The following is a 17221-nucleotide window of genomic DNA, read 5'->3' on the forward strand; positions in this document are numbered from 1 at the left end:
ATGGCTATCATATCACCCCTTAACCTCCTCTTCTCCAGGCTAAACATGCCCAGCTCCCTTAGCCGTTCCTCATAAGGCATCGTTTCCAGGCCTTTGACCATTTTGGTTGCCCTCCTCTGGACACGTTCCAGTTTGTCAGTGTCCTTCTTGAATTGTGGTGCCCAGAACTGGACACAGTACTCCAGGTGTGGTCTGACCAGAGCAGAATACAGTGGCACTATTACTTCCCTTGATCTAGATGCTATACTCCTATTGATGCAGCCCAGAATTGCATTGGCTTTTTTAGCTGCCGCGTCACACTGTTGGCTCATGTCAAGTTTGTGGTCAACCAAGACTCCTAGATCCTTTTCACATGTACTGCTCTCAAGCCAGGTGTCACCCATCTTGTATTTGTGCCTCTCATTTTTTTTGCCCAAGTGCAATACTTTACATTTCTCCCTGTTAAAATTCATCTTGTTTGTTTTGGCCCAGTTCTCTAATCTGTCAAGGTCGTTTTGAAGTGTGATCCTGTCCTCTGGGGTGTTAGCCACCCCTCCCAGTTTGGTGTCATCTGCAAATTTGATCAGGATGCCCTTGAGTCCATCATCCAAGTCGTTGATAAAGATGTTAAATAAGACCGGGCCCAAGACAGAACCCTGTGGCACCCCACTAGTCACTCTTCTCCAGGATGAAGAGGAACCATTGATGAGCACCCTTTGGGTTCGGTCAGTCAGCCAGTTACAAATCCACTGAGTGGTAGCAGAGTCAAGACCGCATTTTACCAGCTTCTTTACAAGAATATCATGGGGCACCTTGTCAAATGCCTTACTGAAATCAAGGTAGGCTATATCCACTGAGTTCCCTTCATCTACCAGGCTTGTAATTCTGTCAAAAAATGAGATCAGGTTAGTCTGACATGACTTATTTTTCAGAAATCCATGCTGACTATTGGTGATCACAGCATTCCTTTCTAGGTGCTCACAGACTGTTTGCTTAATGATCTGCTCCAGAATCTTCCCTGCTATTGATGTCAGACTGACTGGGCGGTAATTATTTGGGTCCTCTCTTTTCCCCTTTTTGAAAATAGGGACAACATTTGCCCTCCTCCAGTCTGCCGGGACTTCGCCTGTTCTCCAGGATTTCTCGAAGATGACTGCCAGTGGTTCTGAGATCACATCTGCCAGTTCTTTTAATACTCTTGGATGCAGATGTTACGATGAAGGGAGGTATATAAATGTAATAAATAATAAGGCATACTACAGTTACGGACCAAAGAGAGGCTGTACTTTTGATTGTGCCAACCACATCAGAACCACATTTTTTCCCCAACAACCAAAGAGAGGCTGTACTTTTGATTGTGCCAACCACATCAGAACCACATTTTTTCCCCAACAACCAAAGAGAGGCTGTACTTTTGATTGTGCCAACCACATCAGAACCACATTTTTCCCCCAACAACCAAAGAGAGGCTGTACTTTTGATTGTGCCAACCACATCAGAACCACATTTTTCCCCCAACAACCAAAGAGAGGCTGTACTTTTGATTGTGCCAACCACATCAGAACCACATTTTCCCCCCAACAACCAAAGAGAGGCTGTACTTTTGATTGTGCCAACCACATCAGAACCACATCCCCGCCCCCCCAACAACCAGACATGGAGCTCAGCTGTCAATATTGGAAGAGCAATGTGTGAGCACCTCTGGGTCTGAATAAGCACCATGTGATCAGGACACCGAGATACACAAAGGGAATATGTGCATATATTAGTGAAAACAGCATATGAAATACATTGCTTGCAAAAAAAATGTGTACATGAGGCCAAAACTGCTTACAAAGTTGTGTTTATTAGGAGGAATTTGCACGAAAATGCGGGTGAATTTTCATGAGGATTTGTTGCCGTTGTTGTTGCAGATCGCTGCAGAAATGTGGAGAAACAGAGAGAACTGAAATTGACAGGACCTCCCACCCCTACCTGGAGAGAGTCTTGAGGGCCCAAAAGAAATGCCCAGAGGGCCACATTTGGCCCCCAACCATGGGGTTTTCCCACTCCTGGAGCAGGTGTGCCATTGGTCTGGTTAAGCAGTCTTCTTATATCCCCGCCACCCAAAGTTTTCCCCAATGTTGTTAGGTGACCTCTCCCTTTCTCATTGTTTAAGGCCAGGTTCAGGCTGCAAGCCATTAGGATTGCATCGAATCATAGCATTGTAGAGTTGGCAGGGACACCCAAGGGCCATCTAGTCCAACCCCTTGCAATGCAGGAATCACAGCGTCTTTCAAGCAATAAACATATGCCTTGGTGAACTCAAAGGCACCTCAAAGGACAACGGCACCTAACAGCATCCCAAGGTAGACCACTACATTTTGTTATTCTGCAAGGCGACAGAACAGTAAAAAGCTGGAGAGACAAATCAGCAGAAAACAGGTTAAGTTTCAGTTCATTCATTTAATGTTGATTGTCTTGTTTGGTTAAGGTCTTAAGTAACTGATAAACCAGATTGATCTTTTTTTTACATTTCAGAAAAGCAGAAAGACAAGAAGGATCCTTTTAATTATGAGAAAGAAGCAGCAATCACATAATAAGGGTGCTCCTGTGGAACATTCACACTCTAAACAGGGGAGGTTGGGTTCCATTTCCCCCCGTTTTGGCTTTTAGCTAAACAAATAAAAGTGTTGCTCCTACTACCTAACAGGACATGCTATTCCTTCATTTCCCAGCCCTGGTTACACATCATGTCACCACTGGGCTTCAGCCCAGAAAGCCCATTCAGCGTCTGCATTCAGCTGCACCTGAGTATGAGTCAGCAGCAAGAGTCGAGAGGGGCAGTAAGCTCTTGACATTAGCAGTGCAACAAACTGCTATGAAACAACACGGCGCTTCTACACAAGGGAAGGCTGATCTAACCATATGGATGTTGATCAATTTTCCATTTGGCCCGCTGATTCATCTCGAAATAATCATGCCAGTGCTAATTGCCATCCACTCCGTCTAACATCTCGACACAGACATAAAAAACAGAACTGTTTCCTATTTAACATGGGCTGACTGAGATGGGGACTCTTGCTTTTTTACTCTATTTCCCTCCCACTCACCCACCCACCTACCCTGCCACCATGGCTCAAAACTGACTTGTTCATTGGCCCCAATATGAAAAAGTCGCTCGAGACAATCTGATTGTGGTGTGCTTCTCAGCAAGATCCAGGGATTCAAAAAGATGTGGGGAACCTCTGGTCCTCCAGGTGTTCCCGAACTACAACTCCCATCAGCCCTGGGAAAGCATGAGCAACGGGCAGGGATGATGGGAGCTGTAGTCAGCATCATCTAAATGTTCAAACCCTACCCAAGAAAATAAGAGGTTCAAGCAGAAATAGGCACAGTGGTGCACACCCAAACAGCATGGCCAAAGATAAGAGAAGAGATGGGAACTGTATTCCACCAACACCTGGAAGGTACCATATTGCCTAGCTCTGGGGCCACAAACCAAGAAAGCAAACCTTAATTAAAATAAAAAAAACAATAACCACAACCCAAACCCTTCACTTTAAATTAATCCTGAAGTTGGTTTGGAAAGCAAAAACTGCCAGTTGCTAAAATCCAAGTGTGGGGAACTTTTGGCCCTTGGAATGTTGCTGAACTACAACTCCCATCACCCCCAACCATTGGTCTTGCTTGCTGTGACTGATGGGAACTGTAGTTCGGCCACACCCAGAGGGCTAAAGGTTCCCCACACCTGCTATAATCAATCTCACAATCTAAAAACAACAGCATCGGAAGATGCAGTCTGTTCACTGATGACAGCTGCACATTGCATACCGGTGGCAGAAGTATCCCCTGCAAAAAATTACCTGGATGCAGCTGGGCCCCAGTGAGTACACCAGATATGGGGCAGCCGTGGCCCTCCAGATGTTCCTTGAATCCAGCTCCCATCATCCCTGAGCATTAACCAGGTACAGAAAACACACACACACACACACACACACACACACACACACACACACACACAAACTTGGTCATGATGACTAGCTGGAGCCTTCATTGAGTCAGATACAGAAAGATGTTTATTAGAGGTGAGAGAATTATGCCTTAGAACAGCCTCCCACTAATCTAGCACTCTTCAGATGGTTTGAACTACGGCTCCCAACCCCAATGGGATTTGGGATTCAAAACATCTGGAGGGCACGAGATCGGGGGGGGGGCAGTGGGATGGGGAGACAGGCTTAGAAAAAGGTTGTACATCCATTTCATTCCATGTTGTTTGGACAGAAGTTGAGTTGTTGCTTTTGTTTTGGGCAAACGCTTAATCAGCCGCCAGGGATGGGATCTTGCACACAAATGGAAATTCTCTGCTGCAGCTATTGTCATTCCAAGACCTTAAAGCTATGAAAAAGAAATTGGGTGGGTGGGTGGGGAGGGGAGGGAAGGAGAGAGAGGGAGGGAGGGAGGGAGAGAGAGAAAAATAAGGAGTGTGTTGGATGGAGTTTTACACCCCAGTTTCCAAGGAAGGAAGCAATGGCAGCATATTGAAGAGGCAAAGCTTCTGCTAGCTCAAACTCAGAGGCAATGTTCCACTGTACCCAATATGAATAATAATAATAATCCTGCAGACAGGAAAGTAGCATGTCACGGAGAATAAAAGACTTGAATGTAATCACTTTCTAACTTTAAGAACAGGTGCCTAAATTCACTCACTTTCCTCTCCCCTCTCGCTCCCATTTTCCTTTCGTGTCAAACTTTGTGAGATCACTTCCCCTTTGTGCCCTGACAGGAAGAGGACATAGCTATATATGGTCCTTGCTGCTAATGGTGGACCTATATTTGGGAGGCCCTGAAGCTTGAACTGTTATGGGGGGCCCATCACAACCAGCAACGAGGTCTGAATAACCACTTTTGTATCTGCTTCAGTACTTTTGTGAACACATTGTTATTCCTCTAGGGTCTTTACCTCTGCTAATAAGGGGGGCGGGGGAAGGATAATTTAGCCACAGCAGAACAGCCAACTTACCACAATGTTCCACATTTACAACATCTGTGCTGCTGATTCGCAAACTTTGGGATTGTTGAAATATACACAGCAAAAAAATCAACCCATTTGAGTCGTACGACTCGAATTGGGTCTACTAGACCCACCAAATTTAAGCAATGTGGACTAAAGTCATTTCTGGGGGCCCTCCAGGATTAGAGGCCCAGAAGCTTAAGTTTCATCAGTTTCATAGTAGATTCGCCCCTGCTCCCTGCCTGGGTAGACTCTCTCTCTGCTCTTTTCCACCACATCTGCAATGTGACAACATCTGCATCTCATAAGCATGTGCTCTGTCCCTGAGTTGTGAGGCACTCAGGAAACAACAACTCTGCTCCATCATTTGTGTGACAGCCACTCAGATATCTGAAGGTGGCAATCATATTGCCTCTTGCCTCTTCTCCTGCGTGAGCATCCCCAGCTCCTGGGAAGAGGCCATCTCTGAGATACATCTACTGTACCACCTACCACTGCTGTATCTGTACCAGATCTGCACACAGTCTTCATCTTCCGGTTTAGAGTGGATCCCGTCGTCTGGTTGATTGCCATCCCAGTAGTTATAGTCATATGAGGAGCCATCTGTCCATTCAAAATTGCTTTCCTACCAAATACATCACCAGGGAGTTAGTGCTAGGGAAACAGGAAATGGCACATATTCAATCTTTGCTGTTAACCAGCATAGATGGAAGCGTTTGGCGCATTCTACGGATGGAGAAGAAATGCCATTCAATTTACATTTCAAAGTGAACCTAGCTAACTCATGCTTTCCAAAGCAATACACAAGCCAACGAGCGGTCATTTTTCAAAACTTCTCTGAATTTTGACAATGCAGTTCTCGAGCGAAGTTGTGGGTACAAAAACACACGTACAGTGGCAAAGTGTGCATAAACGTGCATGTATTGGTGAAAAACTGCATTATATTAGGAGAAAATGCTTTGCAAAAAAAATGGTCAAAATCACATACAAATGTATGTATTAGGAGAAACCCACATTTCATTGCTGGTGAATTTTCATGAGGATTTTTTTAAAAAACAAGCAGATGTGGAAATGTGTAGAACTGAATTTAAGGCTGGAAAACGGAGAAACTGAGAAAAATCAAAATGAGCAGATTCACCTCTTCTTGGTTTTGAGATACCATTTCAGCTGTCATTACAGCTGCTCAACAAACCTACACAATTGGTTCTGAAAAGCAAATGCCTTGCCCAAGAAGGCAACTTTGTCAGTGTGTGTGGCATATATTTGTTGACTGAATAAATGCCTGTCATTTCAGTATCTGCATCAATTACAGGTGGGACTTCCATCATGGGGCTTCTGTATTATCAAAAACCCAGAAATGAGATGGCAAACTGATGTGTGGGCATGAGTCATCTTCTTGTACTTTTTAATGTACTGAAATCAGTTGGTTGGATCCAGGCTAAATTGGCTGAAGATAAATTCAATTAAATCAATGGGGCGTGGTTGTGATTTTAACTTAATTTGCATTAAAACCAATGGGTTTAACCAACCTATTCGCCTAATATACCGTATTGGCCCAAATATAAGCCGCACCCAAATATAAGCCACATCATTAAAATTGGAGGGGGGGAGAGGAAAAAATACCTGAATATAAGCAGCTCCATTATTCGCTGCTCCTGGCTGCAAACGGGGGGGGGGGCACTGTGTTGCCAACAGCATTTCCCTTCCTTGCTCTCTCCCTTCCCGGCCTTGGGGGAGAGGACAGGGGACTATGTGTGGGGCAGGAGCTCCTGGGTGCACACCACATATAAGCTGCACTTTAACTTTTCACAGTCAGAATTTGGGTAAAAAGTGAGGCTTATATTCAGGCCAATATGGTTCACATTTTTGCAAGCAATTCCCCTTAATTTAATAATGCATTTTATATAGACAACTCCCAATTTTACATTCCGAGACACAGTGTGTTTAAGTGAAATTGTGCATATTTGGAACGCCATTGAAAAAGTCTGCAAACACCCACCATTTCTCCCTCCAAACCCTCCTTGCTCAAACTCCAACTCAGTGCAAGGGCTCCTGGGATTGCACTTGCGAAGGCTTGTGGAATTGCTAAACACTTTCTGCCATTTTCTTGCTCTTTTAAGGCCCCCTTTGCCCCTTTCTGTACCACTCCGGGCTTTGTGCCGATGTGTGCATACATAAATGGGGAGTTGCCTGTACATTAATCTCACTAATATATGCAGTTCTATGCCCAGCTATCTCCTACCATGCAGTTTTGGGAGCGAGTTAGAGAGCTGCACTGCACGCAATTCTGAGAAGGGCAGATTTTGTAGAATAGCTGCCTTTCAGTGCACATACAGTGGTACCTCGCAAGACTGAATGCCTCGCAAGATGAAAAACGTGCAAGACGAAAGAGTTTTCCGGTTTTTGAGTTGTTCCGCAAGACGAATTTCCCTATGGGCTTGCTTCGCAAGACGGAACGTCTTGCGAGTTCTTGCGAGTTTGTTTCCTTTTTCTTAAAGCCGCTAAGCTGTTAATAGCCGCTAAGCCGCTAATAGCCGCTAAGCTGCTAATAGCCGTGCTTCGCAAGACGAAAAAACCGCAAGATGAAGAGACTCGCGGAACGGATTAATTTCGTCTTGCGAGGCACCACTGTACTGCTTTGAATAGAGCCAATGAGGTAGGGTGTAGGGTAAACCTATTGCGGAAGAATTTTGTATTTCGAGGAGGCAGGTTAATTAGTTTGTACAAATCATCCTCCTTGCTTATTGGAACATCCTAAACCAAAAGGGTTAACAGTTGCTGTGCACATTAGGCATGACATCCTGTGCAGATCCTAATATAGAGTTAACTCTACTTACTTTGTGTGATTTACTGCTGGCTTACTCCTGTCAATAACCGACTTCCCTCAGGGCAGAAGCACAGGAATATATAGGCATATAGGAAGCTCCCAGGGCTATTTAATTATCCAGCTGTTACTTTGTGGAACAGCATCTGCCCTCCATGCATAAGATCCCAGCATCTCCAGGTAGGTTTGGGAGAAAACCCCCATCTGAAACTCTGGAAAACTACTGCCAAGTCAGCATAGATCAGGGGTAGGCAAACTAAGGTCCGTGGGCCGGATGCGGCCCAATTGCCTTCTAAATCCGGCCCACGGATGGTCTGGGAATCAGCATGTTTTTACATAAGTTGAATGTGTGCTTTTATTTAAAATGCATCTCTGGGTTATTTGTGGGGCCTGCCTGGTGTTTTTACATGAGTTGAATGTGTGCTTTTATTTAAAATGCATCTCTGGGTTATTTGTGGGGCCTGCCTGGTGTTTTTACATGAGTTGAATGTGTGCTTTTATTTAAAATGCATCTCTGGGTTATTTGTGGGGCATAGGAATTTGTTCATTTCCCCCAAAAAAATATAGTCCGGCCCACCACATGGTCTGAGGGACGGTGGCCCACGGCTGAAAAAGGTTGCTGACCCCTGGCATAGAGTATGCTGACCTAGATGGATAAACAGGCTGACTCAATATAAAGCAGGAATATTTCCCTTAATGCTCCGCTTCTGCTAGGCTAGATGCCACCAAAGTCTCACCCAGCAGGTCTCTTCTTCTTCTTATGTGCCTGATGAGAGGTGCGGCATCTGGTACGGTTAGGTTCTTACCTGTCTTAGATCATTAAGTCCCATCCAAACATCCGTCGGTATTCCAGGCACTCGGCTGTTTACCAGGTCGTAGACGAATACATTCTCTTCCCAGCTGCCAATAGTCATATGTAATTAGGAATGCAAAGATCTGTTATTTCTTTATTTCATTGCATTTACATGCCACCTTTCTTGCAAGGAGCTCAAGGTGGCAGACATGGCTCTCCCTCTCCTCATTTCATCCCCACAGGAACCCTGCAAGGTAGGTTAGGCTGAGAGGCAGTGACTAGCCCCCAAGGTTGAGTGCAGATTCAAACCCTTACTTCCCCAGGTCCTAGTCCAACGCTTTAACCACTATGCTGTGCTAGCTCTTTCTTTTTAGTTCTCTACGCTTCTAATTTTTCTAACCTCAAATTTCAGTGCTCTGCCTTTTGCAGCAATGTGCAATTTCAAATTCCTCAGAAAGTCTTCAGCATTTTAGTGCAAATATCTCCTAATAAACAACTTATTATGCACTGTTTTGACTCATGTATGCCACTTCTGCAAGACTTTTTTCCTAATACAATGCACCTTTGTAGGTTATTTTCACTAAGATATTCATCTTAAGCACATGTTGACTTGATATGTGCATTTCTGTAAACACAGGTTGGTTGAAGAACAGCATCGCAAAAACCATGACGGACTTGGGCTAACCAGGGTAAATAGTGGTATTGCTGCCAGGTAATCAATGAATCATATTGTTAGGAGGGGGACCTCAAGGTTCATGTAGTCCCACCCTCAGTTGATGCAGGAAGTCAACACTACATTCTATGCTTAAAGGTAAAGGTAAAGGGACCCCTGACCATTAGGTCCAGTTGCGAACGGCTCTAGGGTTGCAGCGCCCATCTCACTTTACGGCCGAGGGAGCCGGCATACAGCTTCTGGGTCATGTGGCCAGCATGACTAAGCCGCTTCTGGTGAACCAGAGCAGCGCACAGAAATGCCGTTTACCTTCCTGCCGGAGTGGTACCTATTTATCTACTTGCACTTTGACGTGCTTCCGAACTGCTAGGTTGGCAGGAGCAGGGACTGAGCAATGGGAGCTCACCCCATCACAGGGATTCGAACCGCCGACCTACTGATCAGCAAGCCCTAGGCTCAGTGGTTTAGACCACGGCACCACCCGTGTCCCCATTCTATGCTTAAAAACCTCTAAAAATCCACCAACTTCCAATGCAGCCTGTCCCACTGTCAAACAGCTCATACCATCAGGAAGTACTTCCTAAGCTTAATCTAAATCCTTCCCCTTGTCATTTGAAGCTACTGGAGCAACAGGAAAACAAATTTGTTTTGCCTATACAACAGTCCTCTGGATATCTGAGGATAGTACAGTCTGACCTTTCAATTGTTTCTTTTCCAAACGAACCATCTCCAACTCCTTCAACCTTTCCCTCACAGGACTTGGTCCCTAAACCGCTCACCATTTTTGTCTCCATCCTCCATAGCAGGATATGTGTTCCATAGCAACAAGGCACCAGTGAAGGGTGATGCATTAGGGCAAATGGGGCAACGTTATTGCATGATTCTTACCTGTGAATGGAAGCTAATTTGGCTGATTTTAGGCCGATGGAGAACTCTGCGCAATACAAGTCAGCCTCCGCCCATGTTTTATTGATTGGAAAGTATCTATAGCAAAAGCCTTCATATTCCGTCCAAAAGAGAGGGCAAGAATAAGAGAGAATTGGCTCTGGCAAAGCTAGGGAGAGAGGAAGGAAATAGGTTAGAGAGGCCCATATCTCAACACACTTCCACTTGTCAGATTCACTTGCTATCAATCCTAGGAGCCCAGAAGATTACAAGGGTCAGGAAAGCCACCTCTGTCTCAACAACGGTTGTCAAAAGAGACGAGCAACAGCTGTCATTTCCATGCAACTTGACACAGCATTGGCTGCGGGCAATGCAGAGCTGGGAGGGGGAAGAGCTCAGGAGAGGCATGTGGAAAGAAGCCCACAAAAGAGGAGATTAGATAAAACCCACCACGCTGGATAAACAGCCTTGTCCTCCTATCCCCTCTAGCAAATACCACTTCAGCAGGCGACGTCACGGCTCTTAACGTGGGAAAGAAGGACCAGAACTGTGTCCCCCACCCATCCCAATGTCCCTGACTCATTGCCAGTTTGCTACCAAGCTAGGCTCCTGGTTCTTGCGCTAATTCACAAAGATCTAACCCACCTTGGTAGCTCAGTTGGTAGAGCATGAGACTCTTAAATCTCAGGGTTGTGGGTTCAAGTCCCATGTTGGGCAAAAGATTCCTGCATTGCAGGGGCTTGGACTAGATGACTCTTATGTTCCCTTCCAATTCTATGGTTTTATAAATGGGGATCCAAAGCACCTAAGGAGCTCTTGATTCCTTATGTTCTACCTTGATAATTTAGAGTTCGGTCAGCCTTTAACTAAAGACCAAGTTTTTAGTGTGGCAGGATCTGCCCTGTGGAACTCCCTGCCACTACAGATTCAGCACATATCATCCCTGCCTTCTTTCAGTCATCTCCCAAAAGCTGTGCTATTCAGACAGGTCTTTCCAATGTGAATTTCTTTTTATTGCCCGCTGTTTATTGATGTTTGTTATTTATCTTTTGGTGAGTTTGTATACTGCCTGACTGTGTCTTTTTTAAAAAAATGAAAGTGTGGTCTATAAATATTTCAGTCAGTCAATCAATCAATCAATCAATCAATCAATCACACCACTAAAAGCAGGGAGGGTATGTTTCTGGAGTGTGACGAAGACATGAGACAGAAGGTTCATTCTCAGTGTTAAATATCAAGGGCAGGTTGGGGAAAACTTTTGGTCCTCCAGATCTGGCCAAACTACAACTCCCATCAGCTCAGCAAGCACAGCCAATGGCCAGGGATGATGGGAGTTGTAGTTCAGCCAAAGGTTCTGCACACCTTACTGGAAGGATGAGTTAGGCCCCAGTCAAAGCTTTCAAGCTGGTTTCCCCCCTCCAAATTCCTCTTCAGAAAACGACCCATCGTCTGATGGAAAATGAAGCTGTCTGAACCATTCAGCTTGTTGAAATTCTGTCCCACTTGCCCCAGTAGGTAACATTAATTTGATTAGCTCCAGTGCACCAGAGGTGCCTGGAAGAATTTTAAGGTTAAATGTGCAAGAGGAGAGAAGGCGAAGCAGGTCAACCCCCTAATTAGCACCTTTCCTGTTCAGTTGCCAGTGGCCACATTGGCCCAGTCTTTGGACGAGCGGCCAGTAAGCTTTCAACTCCCAGCGCTGAGTTAAATCAAGGATGTCATATTCGCCTCAGGATTTATTTGCTAGCTGTACTTTTAAAAGGAGAAAATAATATAATATGCTAGTCAGAGGCACCAGCTTGCAAGGGTGATTGGGGAGGGGGGCCGACGCCACGCGTGTGACCTTGCGATGTCCCAACGTCATGTGTGTGATGTCAGGAAGTCCGGAGGAGCCAGGGGTGGAGACAAACATGGCGGCCACATGGCTCAATGGCCAGCAGCTCCTCCTCCACCTCTTCTTGGTGCTGCCTCTGGCAGGAGGCTGCTTCAACTTTCCTTCCACTCTGCGGCAGGAGGAGGAAGGGTGCTCAGCTCCGTGCTTTTGGGACATAAGGGGGCAGCCCCTACCCCCAAAATATAGGGGGCCTAAAGGGTTTAGCAGGGGACGCGGGTGGCGCTGTGGGTAAAAGCCTCAGTGCCTAGGACTTGCCGATCGAAAGGTCGGCGGTTCGAATCCCTGCGGCAGGGTGCGCTCCCGTTGCTCGGTCCCAGCGCCTGCCAACCTAGCAGTTCGAAAGCACCCCCGGGTGCAAGTAGATAAATAGGGACCGCTTACTGGCGGGAAGGTAAACAGCGTTTCGGTGTGCTGCGCTGGCTCGCCAGATGCAGCTTTGTCACGCTGGCCACATGACCCGGAAGTGTCTCCGGCCAGCGCTGGCCCCCGGCCTCTTAAGTGAGATGGGCGCACAACCCTAGAGTCGGACACGACTGGCCCGTACGGGCATGGGTACCTTTACCTTTAAAGGGTTCGGCCACTAGGAACCAGCGTCCCTGATGCAAGTTAAAAGGTCTGCAAAATTTGATAGGTTAGGGTAGTCACTTACATGTCACATGAAAAAACAGGGCAAATAGGTATTGATGGAAATGAAGAAGTAGCAATGATATCTATTATTTGTTTATTTATGTGCTGGGCATGTGGGATCTGGGAGTATGGGGATTGTGTTTGTGTGTGTGTGTGTGTGTCTTTCTTCCTGGTAGCTGTGGGACGCCTCCAAGAGTTTGGGTATATGCTATTTTTATGTATACGCAGGACCCTTAGAACCAAACCCCCGCATAGGATGAGATCATATGGTATTTCAGTGAAGCTCAGATGTACTCACTTTCTCTAGAATATGTTCCACCAACTTCAGTGGCTGAACTGCGCACACACCAAAAGAAAGTGAAATTAATTCCTTCCATCTTTGGTCACATGGCATCAAGAGATAGGGGAGAAATTCGATTCTGGCCTCATTTGAAGCCAGATCTATTCAATCTACAACTTCCAAAATTTCATGAGAACAGAAACACAGCTATCCTTTGAAATTTGCCCTTATCCCAGTTTTGCAATGCAGATCGCCAATTGAACAATGTTTACAAAAATGCAAAAATTGAGAAATTGATTGAAAAATGTTTATTAGGAGAAATTTGAAATAAAATCCTGATTAATTTTCAGGAGGTGTTTTTTTTAATTGCAAATTTCTGCAAATGTTAGAATAGGAAAAACGAGAAACTGAAAGCCAAAATGAGCAGATCCTTCCATCCCTAATTCCATCCAAAGTAAGGTTGGTTATACTGCAGTGGAGCTCAGAAATTCCTCACCTTTTTCTACCTTACACCCCAGCAGTTGAATCCATAATAAGTTAGTTGTGTTTAGTTGGGTTTACCTTTCCCGCCCCGACCTGGCCACAGTGATCCATGCGACAGTCATCTCCAGGCTTGACTACTGTAACTCGCTCTACGCGGGGCTGCCCTTGAAGCTGTCCCAGAAACTCCAGCGGGTACAGAATGCTGCAGCGAGGCTCCTCACAGCGTCTCTGCCATGGGAGCATATTCATCCAGTGCTTTTCAAGCTGCACTGGCTCCCGGTGGAGTACAGGGTCAGATTTAAGGTGCTGCTTTTGACCTTTAAAGCCCTTCACGGCCTAGGACCCTCGTACCTACGGGACCGCCTCGCCTGGTATGCCCCACGGAGAGCCTCAAGGTCCATAAATAACAACACCCTAGTGGTCCCAGGCCCTAAGGAAGTTAGATTGGCTTCAACCAGAGCCAGGGCCTTTTCAGCACTGGCCCCAACTTGGTGGAACGCTCTGTCTCATGAGACCAGGGCCCTGCAGGATCTGATCTCTTTCCGCAGGGCCTGTAAGACAGAGTTGTTCCGCCTGGCCTTTGGATTGGAGCCAATTTGATTCCCTCCTCCCCCTTTTTCTTTTTTCTTTTCCTTCTCCTGCAATGAGGCTCCATTTTAATATTTTAATGTTCCATTATTTTAATGTTGTATTTTATTTTTGTTTTTAAGTTGTAATCACTCATCTTGTTTTTATTATTGCTTGTAAGCCGCTCTGAGCCCGGCCTTGGCTGGGGAGGGCGGGGTATAAATAAAAAATTATTATTATTATTATTATTATTATTATTAAGATCAACTATTTTAGCCTGAATCCAACCCATTAATTTGAGTAAGTTAAATAAAAAAAAAAACCAAGTACACTATAATCCCTAATGCCCATAAATCATTTTATCATCTCATTTCTTGGCATTTCAATAACACAGAAGTTCCACAACAACTTAATTATGCAATCAAATAAATCCACATAATTTGTACAAATAGTGGTCTGGAAATGAAATGACAGTGAATAAGTATACCACAGACTCTCAAACAGTTTAGCTGAGCCATAATGACGGCTGAGATGCTATCTGAACATTAGGGATGAATGAATCTGTCAATTTCTATTTATTGCTGTTTGTCATGTTTCCAATCTTCATTTCAGTTCTTTACACGTCTACATCAGTTTGTTTGTTTTTCATTTAAAAAAATTCTCATGAAAATCGATCAGCATTTTTGTGTGAATTTCTCCCAATATACACATTTTTGTATGCATTTATGACCAATATTATTTTGTAAAGTGATTTCCTCTAATAGAATGCCTCTTAAGGTATATTAATTATGCATACACACACACACACACACACACTTTCATGCACACTTTAACCTGGTATATGTATTTTTTGACACATTACTTGACTGGAGAACTGCATTGCAAAATTCAGAGAAGTATGAATTTCAAAAGCTAGCTGAGTTTCAATTTACATACTGTTTTGAAAAGTACACAGGTTTGCTTTTAAACTGAATGAATTTTATTCCCTACTCCTACTGAACACAGGCTGCCACCAGAACTGGATTCAACGATAAAGTTGGAGCAAACTGTCAATTTCATCGATAACTTTCCATGTTGCCTTTTCATCAAAGCCTTTTGATTCCTGATAAGCCACCCATAAATCCCAACTTTTCTGACTTAATTACAAAAAACAAAGATCATCTATCAAAGAATGGCATGAGAGAATATGGGACCATGTTTCAACAGCAAACTAACTCACTTTATTAGTTTCAGAGAGCAAAACCTAAGAGAAAACAACTTTAAGTGAAGACGGATTAATTTCAGTGATCAATATAGGAGATACGGGCTGCTACCAAACGTATATAGTGGGCTTACAGTGTTCTGATACACTTATGTTAGTTTGGGTCAATAGCTGCTGTGCTACACAGGAAATTTTGACTGGATGTATGCAAATTCATAGGAGTCACTGAACATTCTACCCTTCTGCATATCTTTTATTTTCTAAAGTTTATGCAATTTGTGATATAAATGGAATCTATCTATCTATAGCTCTATTTAGAGGATTTTCTCAAAGGGGGAGGGAGACAAAAACCAAGAAGTGATATTTAGGACCCAAGATTAAACCTCAACCTGATTAAAACCCCAAGCAAAATTACCTTGGCTTCAGGTGTCGCAGTTTTGAGTATTTTATCGTCGGAGATGGGTACTCACCTTGGCTGATTTTAATATTGGTGTGTGGGAAAGCCTGGATGGCGAGCAGCAGCCCAGAGAAAGTAGTGCAGAAATTCCACCTCGATCTCATAGCTGGTTGAGAGCAAGTCTCCTCTTCCGAGCTGCAAAGAAGTGGCTGCTCCGTGTTTTTCCTCCCTTTGTAGTGCTACTGAAGTCACTGGAGCAGCTGCAAAGAGGCTTTGTAGACAACTCCCTCCCTTGTAAGGGCAAACTTTCAACAAGATTTGCACAGGATGCTGGCCGAACGCCTCACGGCCTAACCTCCCACACCACTGGCCACTCTTTCTCACTCCTCCAGATGACCTGATTATTGAGCATCCATCATGATCTGCTCATGCAAAGCTTGCGTGGCGTTTGGACTATAAGTAGTCTTTATTTCACATCCGTCTCTGGGTAGTTCTGTGACAATGAGCCTGCATCAAATCACCCTCCATTTGCTTGTAAGGTCCTTATGCATCTTCCCATTAGTCATCCACGAGAAGTCCGATTATTTCTGCTGCGCAAGCGCAACAGAGCACCTCAAAGGTGCGGATTCTGCTATGTGCTTGAACCCCTTCCTTAACACACTGCCACACAACAACCCAGAGGGTCCCAGACAAAACCAAGTTAAGGCTAAAATGGAATAACTTGCCCTCGTCACCCAGCAGTAGAAATGACCTAACAACCCCTTAAGATGATTGCTAGGTGACTTAGAAGTAAATCCCAAAGGTGATTTGGAGTTCCAAAAAGCAATGGTGCTGGATTTTAGAACATAAAGCCACTTCAAGCTTTCTTTTAAAAGCTTTCCATCTTGGTGCTTTTAAAAAAATACTTGCCAGGACTGTCAAAGGCGGAGGGCAGGTCCAAGTCTCAGAGCTGCTAGGTCTATGAAGGAACACAGCACTGTGAAAGATATGTGGCAATATACCACAATTTTTAAAAAGACCAGTAAGGAGTGTTCCTACAAATCACCCAATGCACTCAATTTAATGTGTCAGGTGGTAGTTAGGGATGAATCCTGTCTACACTTCTCCCATGTTGATGCACACTCTGAGATATGGCATTTCTTCAAAGGTGGTTTTTTTCCTGAGGAAATTTATGAGATTTCTTTTTCCTTTTCTCAGCCCCCAAGGCATATGTGTGTGGAGGGGGGATTGCTCTGCACAGTGTTTTTGAATATTCTCCACTATATTGGGTGGGGGCTGCCATTCCTCTTCCCCCTTCTGAACTCTCTCTCTCTCTCTCTCTCTCTCTCTCTCTCTCTCTCTCTCTCTCTCTCTCTCTCTCTGTTGTGGGACAATACGGAGACATTGGGGAGGAAACAAAATGGCAGCCAGTGTGGTGTAGTGGTTAAGAGCGGTAGTCTCGTAATCTGGGGAACCGGGTTCGCGTCTCCGCTCCTCCACATGCAGCTGCTGGGTGACCTTGGGCTAGTCACACTTCTCTGAAGTCTCTCAGCCCCACTCACTTCACAGAGTGTTTGTTGTGAGGGAGGAAGGGAAAGGAGATGTTAGCCGCTTTGAGACTCCTTCGGGTAGTGATAAAGCGGGAT

General features: G+C 44.9%; 1 protein-coding gene across 1 annotated transcript; it reads right to left on the reverse strand.

The window, feature by feature from the left end:
- Nucleotides 1-4014: 4014 nt before the first annotated feature.
- CLEC19A (C-type lectin domain containing 19A) lies at nt 4015-16889 on the reverse strand. Its single transcript, XM_081169775.1, has 5 exons — nt 15670-16889; nt 10151-10316; nt 8603-8696; nt 5465-5597; nt 4015-4356 (listed from the first exon to the last, which is right to left on the reverse strand). The coding sequence occupies exons 1-5, from the start codon at nt 15758-15760 to the stop codon at nt 4277-4279; spliced, it is 564 nt and encodes a 187-aa protein (XP_081025901.1). The 5' UTR covers nt 15761-16889; the 3' UTR covers nt 4015-4276.
- Nucleotides 16890-17221: the final 332 nt, after the last annotated feature.

This window comes from Podarcis bocagei (genome assembly GCF_964188305.1).
Source record: "Podarcis bocagei genome assembly, chromosome: 14".
NCBI lineage: Eukaryota > Metazoa > Chordata > Lepidosauria > Squamata > Lacertidae > Podarcis > Podarcis bocagei.

Excerpts from the sequence above, each read along its gene's own strand:
- CLEC19A (XM_081169775.1), bottom strand. The coding sequence starts at position 15,760 with ATGAGATCGAGGTGGAATTTCTGCACTACTTTCTCTGGGCTGCTGCTC. Across the intron at positions 8,697-10,150 it reads AAATTAGCTTCCATTCACAG|CTGGGAAGAGAATGTATTCG; the intron begins GTAAGAATCATG and ends GACTATTGGCAG. Across the intron at positions 4,357-5,464 it reads CTGGTACAGATACAGCAGTG|CTTTAAGGTCTTGGAATGAC; the intron begins GTAGGTGGTACA and ends TCTTTTTCATAG.